The sequence below is a fragment of the Pteropus vampyrus genome, unplaced genomic scaffold (genome assembly GCF_000151845.1).
Source record: "Pteropus vampyrus isolate Shadow unplaced genomic scaffold, Pvam_2.0 Scaffold74, whole genome shotgun sequence".
Lineage (NCBI taxonomy): Eukaryota > Metazoa > Chordata > Mammalia > Chiroptera > Pteropodidae > Pteropus > Pteropus vampyrus.
Window position 1 is genome coordinate 154534 of NW_011888855.1, and position 22000 is coordinate 176533.

General features: G+C 37.3%; 2 protein-coding genes across 2 annotated transcripts; both read left to right on the plus strand.

Moving 5' to 3' along the window:
* The first annotated feature begins 258 nt into the window (after positions 1-258).
* Positions 259-1200, plus strand: LOC105293626 (olfactory receptor 1361-like). The gene has a single exon (XM_011362439.1). The coding sequence runs from the start codon at positions 259-261 to the stop codon at positions 1198-1200; it is 942 nt and encodes a 313-aa protein (XP_011360741.1).
* A 16813-nt stretch (positions 1201-18013) lies between these two features.
* Positions 18014-18946, plus strand: LOC105293627 (olfactory receptor 1361-like). The gene has a single exon (XM_011362440.1). It carries the CDS (start codon positions 18014-18016, stop codon positions 18944-18946), a length of 933 nt encoding a protein of 310 aa, XP_011360742.1.
* The last annotated feature ends 3054 nt before the right edge of the window (positions 18947-22000 follow it).

Sequence of the window (22000 nt, forward strand, 5' to 3'; positions counted from 1 at the left end):
AATCAGCTATTTATTTCAGTAAAACTAACTCCATGGAATTATCTAACATGAGTTTATTCTCAAACAATGATAGAAACAGTATCATAAAAAATATATACTCAAATGATGACATATTATTACCAATCTTGTCTAATTTTATATTCGAAGTAATATTAATTAAGAAATAAACTTTGGATCTGCTATCATTAAAAAAAAATTACAAGTCCAGTTAATTAAATCCTTCCTTTTACTTTTCACCATATTTTCTTCCCTACAGAGATGGATAGGGGCAACCAGACGAGAATCACAGAATTCCTTCTTCTGGGACTCTCTGGGGAGTCAGAGCAGGAAGAGGCTCTTTTTGGGCTGTTCTCATGGGTATACTTGGCCACCATCATCGGGAACTTTCTCATCATCTTGGCCATCAGCTGCGACAGGAATCTCCATACACCCATGTACTTCTTCTTGGCCAATCTCTCCTGCGTCGACATCTGTTTTTCATCAGTCACAATCCCCAAGACGCTGGTGAATCACATATTGGGAAGCAAGTCTATCTCTTATGAGGAATGTATGACCCAGATCTACTTCTTCATCACTTTCATCAACATGGATGGATTCCTCCTGAGTGTGATGGCCTATGACCGTTACACTGCCATCTGCTGCCCGCTACACTACGCTGTGATCATGAGGCCCAAACTCTGTGTCCTTCTGGTGGTCGTGTCTTGGGTCATTACAAACCTGCATGCTCTCCTTCATACTCTTCTCATGGTTCAAGTGACATTTTGTTCCACCAATGCTATGCATCACTTCTTCTGTGATCCTTACCCTATTCTGAAGCTGTCTTGTTCTGACACCTTTATCAATGAGTTGATGGTATTCACTGTGGGTGGGCTTACATCTATTACACCATTCACATGTATCACTGTTTCATATGCTTTTATTTTCTCTAATGTGTTAAAATTTCCATCTATTCAGGGAATAAGGAAAGCCCTGTCCACATGCGGATCCCACCTCACTGTGGTCTCCCTCTTCTACGGGGCAATCCTGGGTGTCTACATGCGCCCTTCATCCTCCTACTCAGTCCAAGACACAGTGGCCACTATCATCTTCACAGTGGTGACTCCCCTGGCCAATCCCTTCATCTACAGCTTGAGAAATCGTGACATGAAGGAAGCCTTAAGGAAACTAATTATTAGAAGACTAGTTTTAACAAGATCCTAGCATTAGAAAATTTTAGAGCTAAAAAGGCTATTGGAACTCTTACATTTCTTCATTTTTCAAAAGAGAAACTGAGGTCCAGATAAGCGCTTACCCACAACTATTTTCTAATTAGGGATCATGATCATATTTTAAAATGAGGCTGGCAGGTTCTCATAAGTCCTAAAATCATTCATTTGGTACCTACAGGAAGGGCTGATCCTATGACCCCCTCACCTAGACTGAGGCCTAGGTGAATTAGATCCAAAGTTTTTAAGGATGGGTTTAGCAATGTTACAAGATATCAGCCACCATGATGGTCTGAGAACGGCAAATGACTTAGAAACAGACTTTTTAGATTTCCCATGTGAAAAGTGAAGAAGACACATTTAGAGTGGTTTGAGTTTGAGATTTCAAAATCAGGAAAAGCAGAAAGCAGGCTATATATGCCAACTGAGAGCTACATGTGCCAAATAAGTTTTACTGATCTCTCTTCAATTATCTTATTGTGCATAGTAGTAAATCAAAATAGAACTGACAGTTATTGAGTGAATTCAATATGTTAAAGACTATCTTTGTATTATTTTACTTAACTCTTACACAATCTCATAAGGTGTTACCAGAAACATTAGTATTTTATAGGATGAGGACACTGAGTCATAGAGAAGTCCAAGTCTATTGAAACCCAAATGGTCCTGACCATTTCCTCTTAGGTACTTGGTGATTTTCTTTTTCACTTTTATGTTGTTACTTTTATTATTTTTTAATTTGCATACAGTAAAATTGACCATCTTTTAGATATAGAATTCTATGAGTTTTAAAACATCTGTAGATTTGTATAACCAGCATAGCTATCAGGATAAAGAACAGTTCTATTACCTCAAAAAGTTCCCCCATGCTGTCCCTTTGTAGTCAAATCCTCCCTCCACTCCTAAGCCCTGGCAACTATTGATATATGCTCCACCCTTTTTCCAAATGTCATATAGATGGGATTATAATTTACACAACCTTTTCACTCTGGTTTTTTCTCATTCACCATAATGCATGTCCTTGTGCATATGAATAATTTGTTTCTTTTTATTGCTGAGAAGGATTCCAATGAATGGATAAAGCTAATATAAACATTAGCATACAGGCTTTGTGTTTCCACTTCTCTAGGGAAATACCCAGAAGATTCCTTGCTCATATATAACTCTATATTGAAATTTATAAGAAAATAACAAAAAGTTTTCCAGATTGGATGTAAAATTTTGGATTCCTACCTACAATCTGTGAGAAGTCTAGTTGCTCTGCATCCTCACCAGCATTTAATATTGTCATCGCGTAAAGGTATTTCACTGGGGTCTAAGTTTGCAGTTTTCTAATGAGTATCTTTTCATGTTCTTATTTACTGTCTATATATCTTCATTGTTGGGATGTCTGTTCAAATATTTTGCCCATTTACTGTTGGATTAAAATTTTTTTTACCTTTGATTTTTTAATATTTTATGTATACTTTAGAGAGAAGTCCTTTGTGAGATATGTGATTTGCATATGATTTTCCCAGTCTGTAGCTTTCTTTCAGTTCTTTTAACAATCTTTTGCAGAGCAAACATTTTAATATTGATGATTACCCGTCACTGTTATAATTTTTGCTTTTAACCATATACATATTTTAAAGACCTTAAAAGGAGAAAAATGCTCTATTCTATTTACTCGGATATTTACCATTTTTGTTCTTATTTTTCATTGCAGAAGCTCCAAATTCTCCTGTGGTACCAGTTCACTTCCACCTTAGACTTTATAAAGTCTTCCACTTGAACATTTATAAAAAGCTCAATTGGTGAAGAAGTCTCACAGAATGGAATGAAAATGAGTCAATATTTTGAATTGAATGATAAGAAAAGTAAATTATATCATAAAATGTGGGATGTTTAGAGGAAATTTTCTAATTTTAAGATCTACATTTAAAAAGTAGAATAAGGTTCGAAATCAATGATCTATGTTTCCAACTGTAAAAAGTAAGCAAAAAAGACAGCAAAATATATCCAAAGTAAATAAGATAAAGAAGATAATAAAGTTAAAAGCAGAAATCAAGGAAATATACACTAAGAAAAAAAAGTCAAAAGTAGAATCTGTTACAGGATTATTAATTTGTTAACTCTAGCAAGATTAATTACCAAAAATTGAAAGAGAACACATTATATTACAAATGGTAGAAGTAATATAACTATATATTCTAGAGATTTTCAAAGGAAAATATATAAATATTATTAAAATCTCAATGCTAATAAATTTGGCAGCTTAGGTGAAATGGACAAATTCTCTACTCCCCTCCAAAAAAATACTACTTATAAAAACAGACACGATAAAATATAAAGAAACCATTTATTTATTTTTTCACTTTCAGATTTTTTTTATTTATTTTTTAAAATTTATTTTTTTTATGGTGATATTGGTTAACGAAATCCAATAGTTTCAGCTGGACACTTTAACAATAAGGCATATATATATTCACACTGTGTGTTCACCTCTCATAGTTAGATTTCTTTCTGTCACCACATATTTGACCCCCTTTACCCCATCTACCTCCCCGCTCCCTCCACCTACTCCCCTCTGGTAACCACTGGTCTATAGTTCATGTCCATGAGTCTCTGTTTGTCCTGTTTATTTGTTGCTTTTAAGTTTATATTCCAAATATAAGGGATATCATGTGATTTTTCAACTTTTTCTGTCTGGTTTGTTTCGCTTAGCATGATTATCTCGAGGTCCATCCATGTCACAAATGGCAGTACTTCATCTCTTCTTTTGGCTGAGTAATATTCCATTGTATGTATGTATTACAGCTTCTTTAGCCAATTATCTATCATAGGACACTTCGGTTTTGTCCATGTCCTGGCCACTATAAATAATGCTGCTATGGATATCAGTGTGCAAATGTCTTTTTGGATATGAGTTTTCAAGTCTTTGGGGTAAATACCCGGTAGAGAGATTGCTGGATCATATGGTAGATCAATTCCTAGTTTTTTGAGGAAACTCCATACTGTTTTACATAGTGGCTGTACCAATTTGCAGTCCCACCAGCAGTATATGAGGGTTCCTTTTTCTCCGCATCCTCTCCAGTTTTTTTGTTATTACTTGTCCTGATGATTATAGCTTTTCTAACAGGTGTGAGATGGTATCTCATTGTGGTTTTGATTTGCATTTCCCTAATAGCTAGCGATGCTGAGCATCTTTTCATATATTTTTGGCCATTTGTATGTCCTCTAGGGAGAAGTGTCTATTCAGGTCTTTTGTCCATTTTTTGATTGGATCATTTGCTTTTTTTGTTCTTATTGAATTCTATGAATTCTTTGTATATTTTGGATATTAGGCCCTTATCGGAGGCGTCGCTTGCAAATATATTTTCTCATTTGGATGGTTCTCTCTTTACCTTGTTGATGATGTCTTTTGCTGAGCAGAAGCTTTTTAGTTTGATGTAGTCCCGTTCATTTATTTTAGCTTTTACTTCCCTTGCTTTTGAGGTCAAATTCATAAAATCCTCTTTAAGCCCAAGGTCTTTGAGTTTAGTTCCTATGTTTTCTTCTATGCATTTTATTGTTTCAGGTCTTATACTCAAATCTTTAATCCATTTTGTGTTAATTTTGGTGTGTGGTGATAGACAAGAGTCTAGTTTCATTCTTTTGCAGGTGGCTTTCCAGTTTTCCCAGCACCACTTACTGAAGAGGCTTTCCTTTCTCCACTGTATGTTTTTGGATTTTTTTTTTTTGTCAAAAATTATTCACCCATACAAATATGGGTTTACTTCTGGACTCTTGATTCTGTTTCACTGGTCTATGTGTCTGTTTTCCTGCCAGTACCATGCCGTTTTGATTACTGTCGTTTTGTAGTATAATTTGAAGTCAGGCAGAGTGATGCCTCCAGCCTCATTCTTTTTTCTCAGGATGGCTTTGGCAATTCGGGGTATTTTGTGCTTCCATACAGATCTGATGATTTTTTGTTCTATTTCTTTAAAAAATGCCAATAAGATTTTGATGGGGATTGCATTAAATCTGTATAATGCTTTAGGTAATAGGGTCATTTTAACTATGTTGATTCTTCCACTCCAAGAACATGGAATATCTTTCTATTTCTTTATATCTTCTTCAATTCCTTTTAATAGGGTCTTGCAGTTTTTATTATATAGGTCCTTCACATGTTTCATTAAATTTATTCCTAGGTATTTGATTCTTTTTGTTGCAATTGCAAGGGAATTATTTTTTCTACTTCTTTTTCTGACACTTCGTTACTAGAGTATAGAAATGCTATGGATTTTTAAACATTGATTTTGTATCCAGAGACTTTACTGTATTTCCTTATTGTTTCTAGTAGTGTTCTTGTGGAGTCTTTAGAGTTTTCTATGTAGAGAATCATGTCATCTGCAAATAGTGACAGTTTGACTTCTTCATTTCCTATTTGGATGCCTTTTATATCTTTCTCTTCTCTGATTGCACTTGCTAGGACCTCCAATGTTATACTGAATAACAGTGGCGATAGTGGACAGCCTTGCCTTGTTCCTGATCTTAGAGGGATTTTTAGTTTTTCACCATTAAATATAATGTTGGCTGAGGGCTTGTCATATATGGCCTTTATTATGTTTAGGTACTTTCCTTCTATACTGATTTTGTTGAGCGTTTTGATCATAAATGGATGCTGTATGTTGTTGAAAGCTTTTTCTGCATCTATTGATATGATCATATGATTCTTATTTTTTAATTTGTTTATATGGTATATCACATTAATTGATTTGCATATGTTGAACCATCCCTGTGCAACTGGGATGAAGTCCACTTGATGGTGGTGTATAATCTTTTTAATATGTTGCTGTATTCAGTTCACTAATATCTTATTTAGGATTTTTGCATCTGTGTTCATGAGAGATATTGGTATGTATTTTCTTTTTTTGTGTTCTCGTTACCAAGCTTGGGTATCAGGGTAATATGGGCCTCATAAAATGAGTTGGGAAGTATTGCCTCCTTTTCGACTTTTTGGAAGAGTTTGAGGAGAATAGGTGTTAAGTCGTCTTTGAATGTTTGGCAGAATTCACTGGTGAAGCCATCCAGTCCTGGACTTTTACTTTTTGGTAGGTTTTTGATGATTGTTTCAATTTCCATACTGCTGATAGTCTATTTAGATTTTCCAGTTCTTTTTGGTCCTTCTAGGATGGTTATATTTTTCTAAGTACTGATCCATTTCTTCTAGGTTATTAAATTTGGTGTTATATACTTTTTCATAGTATTCTTGCATGATCCTTTGTTTTTCTGCAATGTCAGTCATAATTTCCACTCTTTCATCCTTGATTTTGTTTATTTGTGTCCTTTCTCTTTTTTCTTTAGTGAGTCTAGCCAGGGTCTGTCAATTTATTAACCTTCTCAAAGAACCAGCTCTTTCTTGCATTTATTTTTTTGTTGTTTTCAATTTCATTTATTTCTGCTCTAATTAGATTACTTTTTTTCCTTCTGCTGACTTTAGGCTTCATTTATTCTTCCTTCTCTAGGTTTTTAAGATGAAGTGTTAGATTGTTTCTTTGGGCTCGTTCTGTTTTTTTGGAGATAGGCCTGTAATGATATGAACATTCCTATCAGCCACTTTTGCCATGTCCCAAAAGTTTCGATATGTTGTACGATCATTATCATTTGTTTCTATGTATCTCTTGATCTCTCTTTTTATTTTTTCCCTGACCCAGTTATTCTTCCATAGTATGCTGTTTAATCTCCATGTATCTGTGGTTCTTCCTGCTTTCTTTTTGCAGTTGATCTCCAGTTTCAAAGCATTATGATCAGAGAATATGGTTGGTATGATTTCAATCCTCTTATATTTGTTGAGGCTATCTCTGTGTCCCTGTATGTGATCGATTCTTGAGAATGTTCCATGTGCACTAAAGAAGAATGTATAATCATCTGTTTTGGAATGGAAGGCTCTTTAAATGTCAATTATGTACAGTTGGACTAATGTGCCATTTAAAAATATTATTTCCTTATGATTTTCTGTTTCGATGATATGTCTGTCTCTGACAGTGGGGTATTTAGGTCCCTTAAATGATAGTGTTTTGGTCTGTTTCTCCCTTTAGTTCTGTTAGTAATTGCTTTACATATTTTGGGGCTTCCTGATTGGGAGCATAGATATTATTGGGAGCACGATTCCCTTTATCATTATGAAGTATCCTTCGGTATCTTTCTTTACTTTTTTTATTTTGAAGTCTATTTCGTCCGATATTACTACTGCTTCTCCCACTTTTCTCTGAATGCCATTTACTTGAAATACCCTTTCACTTTGAATCTACATTTGTCTTTGGAACTGAGATGTGTCTCTTGGAGGCAGCATAAGGTTGGGTTTTGTTTTTTGATACATTCTGAAACTCTGTGCCTTTTTATTGGTGAGTTTAGTCCATTTACATTTAGGGTGATTATTGAAATATGAGGTCTTCTTATGGCCATTTTATCTTTTGCTTTCTGGTAGCTCAGTGTTTCCATTGTTTCCTTGTCCTTGTGTTTCTATTTTCTTTATTTTGGTTAGCTTTTGTGAGTTTTCCCTCTGGTTCTTGCTTTATGTTATGTACTTCAGTTCTTAATCCTTGGTGTGTGGTTACCATTACGAATATGTAACGGATAGTTATATACATACAGTCATCCATTTCCTTCTGTGTGTGCTTTAACTCCATTCCTCTTTGCAATTTTGGATCTTTGAATCCTCCCCTTTTCAGTCATTGTTATCTCAATTTTGTTCCTATGTATGCTGAACGTTCATTACTATCTTGCTATAGCAATTCTCTTCTTATTATTTAAGCTTATAATGTCCTGTTCTTAGTAAGGGTTGCACTACTCTGCTTCTATTTGCCTGATAGTCACTTTACTCTTAATTATGTATTTTTTTTTTTTTTGTCATTTTGTTTTAGGTGTGCTGACCCCTTTCAGTATTTCCTGTAGTGCAGGCCTCATGGTGGAGAATTCCCTCAATGTTTGTATGTCTGAAAAGGTCTATATTTCTCCTTCATATCTAAAAGAGACCTTAGCTGAATACATTATTCTAGGCTGGTAGTTCCTTTCACTTAGTAGATTAAATATATGATTCCATTACTTTCTGGCTTGTAAGGTCTGTGCTGATAAGTACAAGGATAATCAAGTGGATTTTCCTTTATAAGTTATCATTTTCTTCTCCATGGCTGCCCTAACAATTCTGTCTTTGCTATTGATTTTTGATATTTTAATACAATATGTCTTGGTGAAGGCCTTTTTGGGTTGAGATAACTGGGTGTTCTGTTGACTTCTTGAGTTCCAAGCTCCAGCTTATTCCTTAGATTTGGGAAATTCTAATCTACTATTTGTCTGAAAATGCTTTCTAGTCCCTGCTCCTTTTCATCACCTTCAATAATTAATGCCCATTATTCTTATGTTTCCTCTCCTGATGGCATCAGCTAGTTCTTGTATTTCTCTTTCATTATTTTTCATTCTTCAGTTTCTCTGTTCTTCCTTCTGATTTATTTCTAGATTTCTGTTTTCAATATCACTGATCCTTTCCTCCATTTGGTTGACTCTATTTCCCAAGCTTGCTATTTCATTTTTCAACTCTTGCAGTGTGTTCTTTATCTCCAGAAGTTCTATTTGGTTCTTTTTGAGGGTTTCAATCTCCTTGCTAAAGAACTCATTCTGTCATCTAGTTGTTTTTTCAAATCCTAAAATTGTTGATATGATTCGTTTTGGATCTCATTGAGTTTTTTCAGAAGTACCATCCTGAATTCTCTGTCATTTAAGTTGCATATTTCTATGTCTGTAAGCTTATTTTCTGGAGATTTTTCTCTTTGTTTTTGAGATGCCTTGTCACCTTGGTTGTTCATGGTATTTAATGGACTATTTCTCCACTTGGGCATTAATGAAAATGTATTCTGCTTTTTATCTAGAAAGAAGATTTATTATATAAAGGTCTCTCTTAGCCTATTGCAACGAAGGCATTTTTCATATGGTTTCCAGTAGGTGGCATCTAAGCCTCTTGAATCCTTGCATTAATAAAGCCTTCATAATGTCTTTTTTTTTCTTATAGATGTTTAATCACACTCACTATCCTCAGTCTGAATCACTGTCAGTGTTAGCGACAGTTTTGGTAGCGTTTGCTGAGATTCCCCTGGGGATCCACAGTGTTTGTTCTCAGAGGATATGGGAGGAGGGGCCCTGTGGGTTTGAGGATGGAGGCTATGACTCAGCTTCGTGTTTTGCAACCTTGGCTGGTAAAAATCAACTGTGTTTCTCTGCTGTCACCACTTCTCTGCCATCCCCACTTCTCTACTTTCTGCCCTGATGACTGGGTACTGCCACCAGCTGCGTGGAGCTCACAGCTTTCCCAGGAAGGGCTGTTCAGGGAAATTGCCACACTTTCTCCCCTCCCCCTCCTCCTACAAGGAGCTCACCCTGCAAGAGGCAGCTTCTTTATTTCCCCCAGTCCACTGCCCAACACCCGTGGTTGTGACCTGCGGTAGCTCTTATGCGCAGATCCCACGCTCAGATGTGCTGGTGTGCAGATTGGGTGTTTTTTGTTGAGTTTTAGATGCTCAGCTTATTATTGTTTCAAGAGGAGAGATCTTGGGACATCTCTCACTCCGTCATGCTTCTGACATGATAAAGAAACTATTAATAGCCCTATTTCTATTAAAGAAATTTAAATCTCAATTAAAAAACTCTTCTGAGGAGAAAACTCCAGGTTCAGATGGCTGTACTGGTGAAGTCTATCAAACGTTTAAAGAAAAAATAATATTTATACTACACAAACATTTTCAGAAAATAGAGGAAGATGGGAACCATTCTCATTTGTTTTATTTGAACCATATAACCTTGACACCAAAATCTTACAAGTGTATTACAAAAATAATAACTGCAGACCAATCTAATCGCTATATAAGTGGACTGAAGACTAAAAATGATACGATTATATTAATTGATGCAGAAAAAGCATGTGATGAAATTAAAAACAATTAACTGTAAAAATTCTCAATAAATTTCAAATAGAAAGGAAATTCCTCAGTCTGATAAAGGGCATAAAACCTAGATCTAACAACATATTTAATGGTGAAAGACTAAATATTTACCCTGTAAGATTGGGAACAAGGCAAAGATATACACTCTTACCACTCCTATTCAACATTGTACTAGAAGTCCTAGCCTGCGCAATGAAGCAAGAAAAAAAAAAGTCTATACAGACTGAAAAGGAAAAAAATAAAGTTAACCCTATTTGTAGAAGACATTTCTGCCCATATAGAATATTCCAAGGAATATACACATACCTCCTAGAACTCAGTTTAGCAAGGTCACAGAATACTTGTCAACACACAAAATCAATAATATTTCAATATACTAGCAATACATAATTAGAAATCGACAATTTTTAAATACAGTAGTATAAAAATCATGAAATATTTAAGTATAAATAAAAATGTATGCCAAGTCTTTATGCTGAAAACTACAAAGTATTTTTAAAAGGATTTGAGGAAGATATAAATAAATGAAGAGATATACAGTGTTCATGGATTGGAAGGATAAGTTTTGATAAGAAATCAACTGCTTTCAAAATAATCTATAGATTTATCACAAACCAAATCAAAATACTCGAAGGATTTTCTTTTAGAAATTGGCAAGCAGATACTAAAATTTACATGGAAAGACAGATGAACAAGAATAGGAAAACAATTTTGAGAAAGAACAAAGTCGAAGGATTCAAACTTTCTTCAAAGTTGAAGATTTCAAACTACCTGATTTCAAGACTCATTATAATGTTACAATAGCTTAAATCAATGGATGCAATAGAGTTCAGAAATAGACCCACTTATGTATTTGAACTGATTAGACAAAGGTATCAAAACATTTTGCAGAGGGAAAGATAATCTTTTCAACAAATAATTGAATAACATGATAGCCAGATTTTAAAAAAACATTATATATATTTAAATTTATTTATTTTAATTAGTTTCAAGTATACAGTACATTGGTTAGACATCTATATAGTTCATAAAACGATCCCCCCAATTGCTCCCTCCCTCCCCTGACCCTTCACCTAGTCAATGTATTAATGCTAACTATATTCCCTGTGCCTTGCTCCCCATCCCCGTGACCATCTATCAGCTACTAATTTGTACTTCTTTAACCCTTCACCCCATTCTCCCAGCTCCCCAAATCCCAATTCCCTCTGTCCATCATCGGATTGTCCACTATATTTGTGAGTCTGTTTTCGATTAGTTTGTTCTTTTTATTCCTTAGATTTCACATATAAGTGAAATCATATAGTATTTATCTTTCTCTGTCTGACTTAAATACTTTCTAGGTCCATCAAAGCAATATCTTTTCCATCCCCTTCCTTGTAGTCTGTGTGTGTCTTTTAATCTGAAGTGAGTCTTTTGCATTTTTTCTTCTTAAAGAAGTCCCTCCAACATTTCCTGTAATACTGGCTTGGTGGTGATAAATTCCTTTAGCTCATTTTTGTCTGGGAAGTTCTTTATCTGTCCTTCAAGTCTAAATGATAACTTTGCTGGATAAATTATTCTTGGTTGTACATCCTGGGTCTTCAATCTTCTGAATATTTTTTGCTAAGCCCTTCTGTCCTGCATAGTTTCTTTTGAGAAATCGGCTGCGAGTCTTATGGGTGTTCCCTTATAAATAATTATATGTTTTTCTCTTGCTGCTTTTAATATTCTTTCTTTGTATTTAACCTTTGGCATTTTAATTATGATATGTCTTGGTGTGAGCCTCTTTGGATCTCTGGTTTTTGGGATTCTCTGAGCTTCCTGGGGTTTTATGTCCATTTCCTTCACCAGGTTAGGGAAGTTTTCCATCATTATTTCTTCAAACAGCTGTTCAACATCTTGATTTTCTTCATTATGCCGATCAGATGGATATTTGGACCCTCGATAATGTCCCATGTGCTCCTTAAATTATTTTTATAGTCTTGGCATCTTATCTCTTACCATTCTGATTGAGTGTCCTTGGCTTTCCCATCCTCTGGATTGGGCATTTGTTCTTTTCTTTGCTCACTTTGTTTATTCCATTTAATATACTTCTCATCTCAGATGTGTTATTTCAGACTGATTCCCTTTTATAATTTCCATTTTCATTTTTATGTTTATTATCTCTTTGCTGAAGTTCTCTTCACTTCCCTAAAGTTCATTGAGCATCTTTATAACCAGTATTTTGAATTCTGTATCTGTTAGATTACTTGACTCCATTATATCTGGATCTCTGTTCTGTTCTGTCACATGGTTTCTGCTTCTTTGCCTTTCCATTTTGGCTGCCTTTCTGTGTCTGTTTCTATGTACTAAACAAAGCTCCTAAGTCTCCCAGTCTTATCAGTGTGGATTTGTGAGGTAAATGTCCAGTGGCACAGTCCTGAGAAGGGTTCAGCTGCAGGCCAAATTTAGCCTAAGCCTCTACCCCTCCGGGGCCACCTGTTAAGATTCAGCAAGCAATCCACTGATGCTGTGCTTATAGTTGCCTCAAAAGGCCACACTAGAATCCAAAGTCAGCTGCCTCCAGTGTGAGTCTAGACACTGCTCAGCAAGGCGCACCTGACTTGCTGAGGATATACCTGGATGTGGCTTGGGTGGGGACGTGAGTTGGGGGAGGCGGGGTTTCAGGGAATCCTCTGGGTGGAGCAACCTGTATCCAGTTTGATGACATCACGGCTGTGCTGAGTCCTGCACACTGGGATGGGGGAGGGCTCAACAGGGAACAATGGATACCGCCGACACTTCTGTACAGAGCGAGTCTCCCCTCAGCCCTCACCCCCACAATGTAAGTCCCTGGGGACTCCTGCGTCGAATGGGCACTGGTGCTCAGAGTGAGCAGGTCCATCACTGCAAAAATCCGCTCACGGACACGGCCCTTAAAAGGGGCATCTGCCGCTGCCACAGCCTCTATCTCACTCAGCCGCTCAAGACCAGGCAGCCTCATGTCCTCACCCCGCCCTACCTTCTGCCCTGTAAGGTGATTTCTTGGATTTCTCCCTAGTTGTATGGCTTGTTCCTCTAGATCCCAGACAAGTTTTCCTTGTTGCTGCTCTTTGTTTCCATCACAACTTTTATTTGGTAGTCAGAGGGATGAACAGAGCCTCTATCATCTACACCATTTTTTTCCCTCTGAGATGACTCTTTATTGAGCAGAACATCTTAGAACAATGAAGGCAGGCTGAGTGAGTACTGAAAAAAATTAGATATTTAACTCTTAAAATATATAAAATTAACTAAAACAGATATCATAGATAGAAATATAAAATTTAAAACTATAAATTTCTAAGAGAAAACAAAGGAGTAAACCCTTGTGATCTTGGGTTAGGCAAGATTTTACCGGTATGACAATAAAACTATGATTTTTAACATTTAAAAATATTCTAAATTGGACATGAATGAATTTAAAATGTTTGCTCTTTGAAAATATTGTTAATAAAATGAAAAGACAAGCCATAAACTAGGAGAAAATATTTGCAAAAGCTGATATTTAACTTTTTCTCAGAATTTGAAGAATTCTCAAAATTTGAAAATCAGAAAACAATCCAATTTTAAAAATAAGTAAAAGATTTGTATAGACACTTTTCCAAAGAAGATATGTAGGCAAATAAGAACACGGAAAGATGCTCCACTTCATTAGTCTTCAGAAATGTCAACTAAAGCCACAATGAAATAACACTACATTGCTATTAAAATGGCTAAAAAAATAAAACCAAGACATTTCTGAAAATATCATGGATGTGCAGAGCAATGGAAACTCTCATGCACAGCTGGTGAAAATGCAAAATGGTGCAGCTACTTTGAAAACACTTGCTTTGTAAACCAGAGTTTCCTATAAAAGTAAACATACACCTACTGTATTAGTCAGCTTGTGCTACCATAGCAAAATTTCACAGACTAGGGGGCTTAAAAAACAGAAATTTATTTTCTCACAGTTCTGGAGGCTACAAGTAAGTCTAAGCTTGAAGTTTCAGCTGATTCTGATGAGAGTTCTCTTCCTAACTTGCTAATCACACCTTCTCACTATGTCCTCACATGGCCTTTTCTTGGTGCATGTGTGCAGAGAGGGGGAGAGAGTTCTCTGGTGTCTCTTCTTCTAAGAACACTAATCCTATCAGATCAGGGCTCTACTCTTATGATCTCATTTAACCGTAAGCACTTTTTTAGAGGCCCCATTTCCAAAGAGGGCCACACTTGGATTAAGGCTTTAACGTATGAATTTTGGGGCAAAAGCATTTAGTCTATAACACTTACCATGTGACCCAGTAAAACCACTCCTATTTTCTTTATCCAAGTAAAATAAAAAGTTATGTTCACAAAACCCTGTATAGAAATGGTGACAGTGGCTTTATTCATAATCCATCAAACTAGAAACTGCAAATGCCCTTCAACTGATGAATGAATTAACAAATTCTGGTACATCAAAACAACTAAATATTACTCCATAATAAAAATTTACGCACACTATCAATATACAAATATCTTAATTGCCAGGGGCTGGAGTTTGGGTACGAGTTAACACAAAGAAGCACAAGGGAATTTTACAGGGGATGATCGAACTGTTTGATATCTTGATTGTGATACACATTTGTCAAAGTTCATTGAAATGTACTGTAAAATGGATAATTATTACTTCATATTAATTATATAAGATATACCTCAATTTTAAAAATCTAACAACTGTATTTACATATTAGTTGAGTTCTAATTTTATTATTTTATTATCAGTGAATGTTGTCTCTAAAGTATATATTTTAGGGAATGTTTAAAAGTTTTATTATTACCAATATAATGTTCAATTTGAGTAAATATTTGCTGGGTTTAGGGAAATATGTACAGTATATATGGTATAAAAATGTGTATGTGTGTGTGTACATGTGTATATATATTTGTTTAAACTTTTCAGATTATACTCTTTATTTGGTAATTCAAATGTCCAATTATCACTATTTTTGCCTATTGGAATGATTAAGTTTTCAGAAAGGAATAATAAAGTATTCCAGCAAGAGTGCGATTTAGTCGGATTCTTGTAACTCTAAGAGTTTTTGATTTTTTGTGGTGGGGGTTACAATTTTTATACAGTTTTTCAATAGATAAAATATTTGTGTGTATTACATATTTTATCATCCCAAAGTATTCTTCCCTCTCCACTCCTGGTTTTGATTTCTAGATAGAGAACAGACTCAGGAGCAATTCAGCATCCAAAATTGTGCAACAAATATTCGCAAAAGCACCAGTTTTTTCACACTCCTATTTTCTGTGTCGGGAGAGAATAGGATAAAGTGATTATAGGAACCTCTAACGAGGAGCTGTGGGGAATCAGCCCTCAGGATGCCCAAACTTGGCAACTATTGCTGCCCGGATCCCCATGAAAGTCCCGATCTCCAGGGACAGAAGATCTGCTTATTTGTTCTCAATCAACCAAGGCAGACCCAGGAGAGAGAGCCACCATGTCTAACTCTAGATGTTCTCCTCCAGTGAGAAAAGCTTCCTCCATCTTCAGCCCTGGCTGAGTCTTTCCATCATTCTGGTTCCAGCGAGGAGCCTTTGGAGATGGGGCTTCCATGAGAGCATCTGACAGCAGCAGAGAGCAGCCAGGTAAGAAGGGCTGGGAAACAGGTGAGGGCATGCTTACCTCCAACGACAAAGTCACACAGACACACACATAGATTTACATTTGGAAAAACAGACACACTAAATCCCTCTGCATCCAACCAAGTTCAAAGGGGAGCATCTCTCGGTTTGCCATGCACAGGCCTTTTCCCTGTCAGGCTGTGGTGTCCATTTCAGAATAGAGCCACTATTCTGAGATGGAAAGAGAAAAATAAGCAGCGGGAAAGAAAGGAAGGAGATGACTCAGGTTGGTGGTGTTAGGACCAGGGACTTCAAGCTCCTAAAAATCCTGGCCTGAAGCACAAGCCAAGAGCCACCCTCCCTCCCCACTAAGGGACTCTGCTGTCAGACATTCCAGAGCCTCCTATTCTGCCCCTATTCTCCACCTTTTTGCCAGTTGCTTCCCTATGCTCAACCACTGTGGTCTGTGGCCACACAATAAACCTCCTCTGTGTGTTTCAGAGGAGGCTACAGGCATGCCGCAGGGAGCCCCACCGAAGGAGTCGGCTTAGGCTGGTGTCCCGGCACTAAGCAGCCTCAGTTTTAATGTCCAGGAACACCAATGCCCAATTACACAGGTATGTCAGACATCTCAGAGACCGTCACATACTAATGAGACCACAGACATTATTGCATGTAGTCAGACATCAACATATTTAAGTTATAAAAATAACATCATTGCCAAAGGAACTGATAAAAGTGCTCTCTCTATATAAGGAAGTCACCAGGGAAATTGAATTAAAATTCATAGGTGGGTGGCGAATACCTAATCAGAATAGGAGGAATTAAGTGTATAACTTTCCTAGGGAGTCTTAGTTTTTGGAGTTGAAATCATGAAATAATAATTTGTTTCTGTGACTGATTCTCCCAAAGCTCAGGGTTCTGTTAATGCAGACTCTACCGAAAGAGAATGTGGGATATTTGGAGCTTATTGCATTTAATATTTGGGCTTCATAGATATTCAAAGACAATTGAAACTTGCATCTTTAAGACCAGAATATTCATATCTGCTGGCGAAGGCACTCTGTTATTTGTCTTGATGACATATCTCCCGTACCCCTCAACCGCTAAAATCCACATTAACCATGTTCTTTCCGGAGCATCTTCTAGCTTCCTTCTAGTACTGCTTTACCTACCTTTGTTCTGGGAGATAATCCTGGTAATAAATGACTTCATATCTCAGCACTTTCCCCTTAATTTAACTAATTTAACTCTCACAGTGTTACTCACATCACTATCCCTATTTTATGTATGTCCTACAACCAATATCTTAAAAGTGTCGCCTACAATATTCTATGCCCTAGTCAGTCGAACCACATCACAAAGCAGTTGCCTGCCTTTTTCTCTTCCTTTTTCCCGAGGTCTTTAATCTCACCTGAATACAGCCCCTCTTTTATACTATTCAAATATCATACCTTTTTTCATTACATTCTCAGTGCTTTTACCTGATTCCCTTGACTGTAATGATTTCTTAGTATTATCTGTTGGATACACCACATGAATTTGCTTTTTATTAATCAGTAAATTCCTTTTATCCAGTATCCTAAATAATCCAGGTGTTGTACCTGACTGCCTTTCTTCTTTCAGCTAGCACAAACCCGAAGAATCTTCACACAGCATGAACAACATGCTCTGTTCAGCTGACTCAACAGCTGAGATCTATAGTTAGTTCAGCTTAGTAGCCGGTAAAATGTTGAGGACAAATCATCAAGGAGATCTTCTGAAACCACAAATTTTCCAACTTCTGGGAAATATCAATGCTACAGATAAAATTTTCAGTTTTTAATATGGTACTTAGTACAGAGTCTGCCGCATGGCTGAGTTGTTAATAAGTGGTAGTTAATCAAAGCATAAAGAAAAAAGCACATCATTGTCATTTCCAAATTCTAACTTTTTTTGGCTTTGTGAATTTTGGTACATCATTGAACTACCCTAAGTCTCAGTTTTTCATCTGTAAAGTGAAATATAATACTTCAATTATTAGACCAACTTAAATGCTGCATACAAAAGTATCTGTATATTGTAGTTAGTAGGAGTGGAATAAATCAAACTATAGCTACTAGTAATTCAACACTATTAAAATTAACCAAACTTTTCCTGTAAAATAATAAGATGACTCAGTTTTAGTTATTTGTCAACTAAATAACAAACTTTTCCAAAATATAAGACTTGCTCAAATGTAGCCATTTGATTTTACCTTGTAGTGACATTTTCTCCTCCATAGACATGAACAGAGACAACCAGACAAAAGTCACAGAATTCTTTCTTCTGGGACTCTCTGGGGAGTCAGAGCAGGAAGAGGCTCTTTTTGGGCTGTTCTCATGGATATATTTGGTCACCATCATCGGGAACTTTCTCATCATCTTGGCCATCAGCTGCGACAGGAATCTCCATACACCCATGTACTTCTTCTTGGCCAATCTCTCCTGCGTCGACATCTGTTTTTCATCAGTCACAATCCCCAAGACGCTGGTGAATCACATATTGGGAAGCAAGTCTATCTCTTATGAGGAATGTATGACCCAGATCTACTTCTTCATCACTTTCATCAACATGGATGAATTCCTCCTGAGTGTGATGGCCTATGACCGTTACACTGCCATCTGCTGCCCGCTACACTACGCTGTGATCATGAGGCCCAAACTCTGTGTCCTTCTGGTGGTCGTGTCTTGGGTCATTACAAACCTGCATGCTCTCCTTCATACTCTTCTCATGGTTCAAGTTACATTTTGTTCCACCAATGCTGTGCATCACTTCTTCTGTGACCCTTATCCTATTCTGAAGCTGTCTTGTTCTGACACCTTTATCAATGATCTGATGGTATTCACTGTGGGTGGATTGATATTTATGATCCCATTTTTATGTATAATTGTTTCCTATGTTTATATCTTCTCTAATGTACTGAAGTTGCCATCCACCCATGGAATAAGGAAAGCCCTGTCCACGTGCGGATCCCACCTCATTGTGGTCTCCCTCTTCTACGGGGCAATCCTGGGTGTCTACCTGCACCCTTCATCCTCCTACTCAGTCCAGGACACAATGGCCACTATCATCTTCACAGTGGTGACTCCCCTAGTCAATCCCTTCATCTACAGCTTGAGAAATCGTGACATGAAGAGGGCCATAAGGAAACTAATTCTCAGAATTAGGAAAATTTAGAGCTGAGAGGACTCTTACAAATTATATATATATATGAATATATATATGAATATACATATTCATTTTACAAACAGAAACTGAGCAACAGAGAGGTGCAAAATTCATGCATAATTATTCCTCTACTTAATGATATGGGATCATGAGTGTGTTTTTAAATATGAGGATGACAGGTACGCATTGTCCTAAAACAATTAATTTGTTAACTATAAAAAGGGCTAATTTAAAAACATTTATTTTACAGACAACAAAAACTGGGGACAGGACATATTTGGAAATATTTTGGGGAATGGGTCCAGCAAGTCTATAAGACAAAGGCCACAATGATAGTCTGGGAATTTCAGAGGACTTTAGATCTGGATCTCCCGAGTGTCAACTGCCCTCTATGGCTTCACATTAGGAAAGTCTAACATTATCTTTAATTTACTAAGTCACAGAAAGATCAGCTTACCCTGGGCTGTAGAACAATTAATTGTTGGTTATAGAAGATTCCTATCTACTCTCATGGACTTTCATCATTACTGAGTTAGGCAATTTTTCCTCTGTCAGAGGCCCAAGTCCTTTCCTCACCTCTCGCATCTCAGAATCTTATGCCTACACCACTTCTCTATGCCCATCATCAATCTTACTTTTTGGTGTTTTGTTGCTCACTGTGGGTACCAGGGATGGGTACTGGGGATAAGTATCAAGAAGCTTCATATAGTAGTTAGACTTCCTCAGCGAACTCTTGGTATCCCTTCAAGCTTAGATGGGTTAGAAGAAGCAGAGGTTCCCTTAAAGCTGAAGTGTCCAGAGTTACTATAGTACCTTAGGGACATAAAGACATAAATTAATTACAGGATTTGAATTGGAACCCAGGACTTCTGATTCCAAGTCCAGAGTTTGTTCCACTTTATGGGGTCAAGCATCCAGCTGCCCAAGCCTCTTGTATTCTACAACTGAGGACTAAGGGCCCATAAAGTCGGTCCCTACCCCCTCTTTCTTGGTGTCCAGAGAGCACTCACCTAACTCTCCAATGGTCAGTCTCCAATTCCCCTCCCTTCATTGACCTTCTTGCCTCTTGCTTCTCCTTCTCAATCTCTTCCACTCTCATGGCTAACCAGTACTCATTATCCTCATGGTGAGTCTTTTTCTGACCTGGTCTCAACACTGACAGGCTGTTACCTTGACCACAGCCTCATGCTGGATCTGACTGCCCCCAGCCTCTTCCTATATGCAGAGGCCAGGATAAATCTAAATATTACCTTCAAATACAATGCCTAATCTGACTTGGCTTCAAGCTATACTTACAACTTTACTTGTCATCAACTCACACATGTATCTGTTCCATGACTTGTCTCCAAATTTCATCCTCTTTCCTCTCTCATTTTCTGCTGAATGACTCCCCTGATTTTTCAACTCTAATAATTGTTCATTTCCCTTAACTCCTTCACTAATCACATCCCATAGGCATGTATTGAGCACACAACATAGCTGTCCTTGGACTGTAGTACACGAACTCCCAAATGTATGTTGGTGCCAGTGGGAACCTGACTACATTTGATAAACTTAATGTATCCTTCTAAACTGTGAATTTTATTTTAGAAGTAGTTTAGTGCAAATGTTTGAGATATAATAATAATATGGACTAATGTTGGTGTTTAAGGTTACTCATTTTGATCTCATCATATTCTTCCTTGTATTACACATATCTACAAACATGTCTCATTCCATTATTACATTCCATGCTCATTTTGAGAAAGAACCATAGATAATGCATGGGCATATCCTCTACACTGGTCCTAAGAGTTTTGGTTCATCCCAAATAATCACATATTGAAAAATCATTGATGATGTGGTAGGCCAGTCTAATGGGAAACAAAGAAGTGAACATTCCTAGACACAAAAATATCAGAGCAGTAAAAACTTAAATTAGAGAACTGGAGGACTGACAAGGTTACCCTAGAACATGGAAAGATCTCGCTGAATTCCAGGACCCAAAGAGGCAAGAGGGTCGAATAGAAAGAGATATGGTTTGGGGCATAGTTTTATTGCTCAGTCCCTCTATCCCTTAAGTCTCAGTCAAAAGTTGTGTGTGAGAAGGAGGATGAGGATAGAGGGAAGTCAGTGAACCTACTAGAGAGTGCAGAGTCAAAGGAAAAATCACTCTGTCCACATGGTCCCCACCATTCATCTCAGGGAAGAAGTCATCATCCACCATACAGAAAGTCCTGCCCAAAAGGAGAAAAGAAATCTCTAGAAGTTCAGCAGAATGGTGTGAGCAGAAAGGGAGAAACTTCTGTCTTGCTTGGATTGGCCATGGTGTGAGAGCTTACATACTGGTTAATTCTACAGGAGCCTTAGGTCTTTAACCCTCCTACTTCTGGGGTCCACCTTCTACTACATCTTCACTGTTTCCCTGCACTACTTCTCATGGGCCAGCTACATATGGGGCTGGAAGAGAGACAAGGAAAGGAGTTTACTCCTAGGATGCAGGTAGAATCAACCTTTGTTGTGTTTGCCTGCATGTGAGGCATGCACAGGACATGGTCTGGTGATTAATTAAATCTCAGCATCACATGGAGCCTTGAGTCCTCTCTCCTCCTAGAAGTAAGTGTAGTGACAGACTGGCAGAGTCCTCCCTGGGATCATCCAGGAAATCAGGGTCATGTCTGGTGATTCACCCTCTAGGGCCCAAGTTAGCAGAAAACAGGCCTGTGTCAGGAGCCTCTTCTCTACAGCTGGGACTCCCAGGAGGTGCCGTTCACTCTTCTCCACAGGTAACTTTCATCTAGTGCTAATTAGCCACTAGGGGCCAGCTCTTTGCAAGCCAATTAAAATAACATAAGGAGAAAAGTTTGACTTAGTTCAGAAAATGTTGAAATAGAGGCTCACCTCTTTCCAACACATTTCCCCAGATACTCTCCCCAGAGGGAGCAAGGACTGCTCCATAATATGGCCTTGCAAGTATTTTCAAGTTTCATAGAATATCTCCCCGAAACTTGGACTTCAAGTATCTGCTCCAAGGCCATGCCAGCCAGGGAGACTTTTTAGTTCGATGAAGTCCCATTTATTATT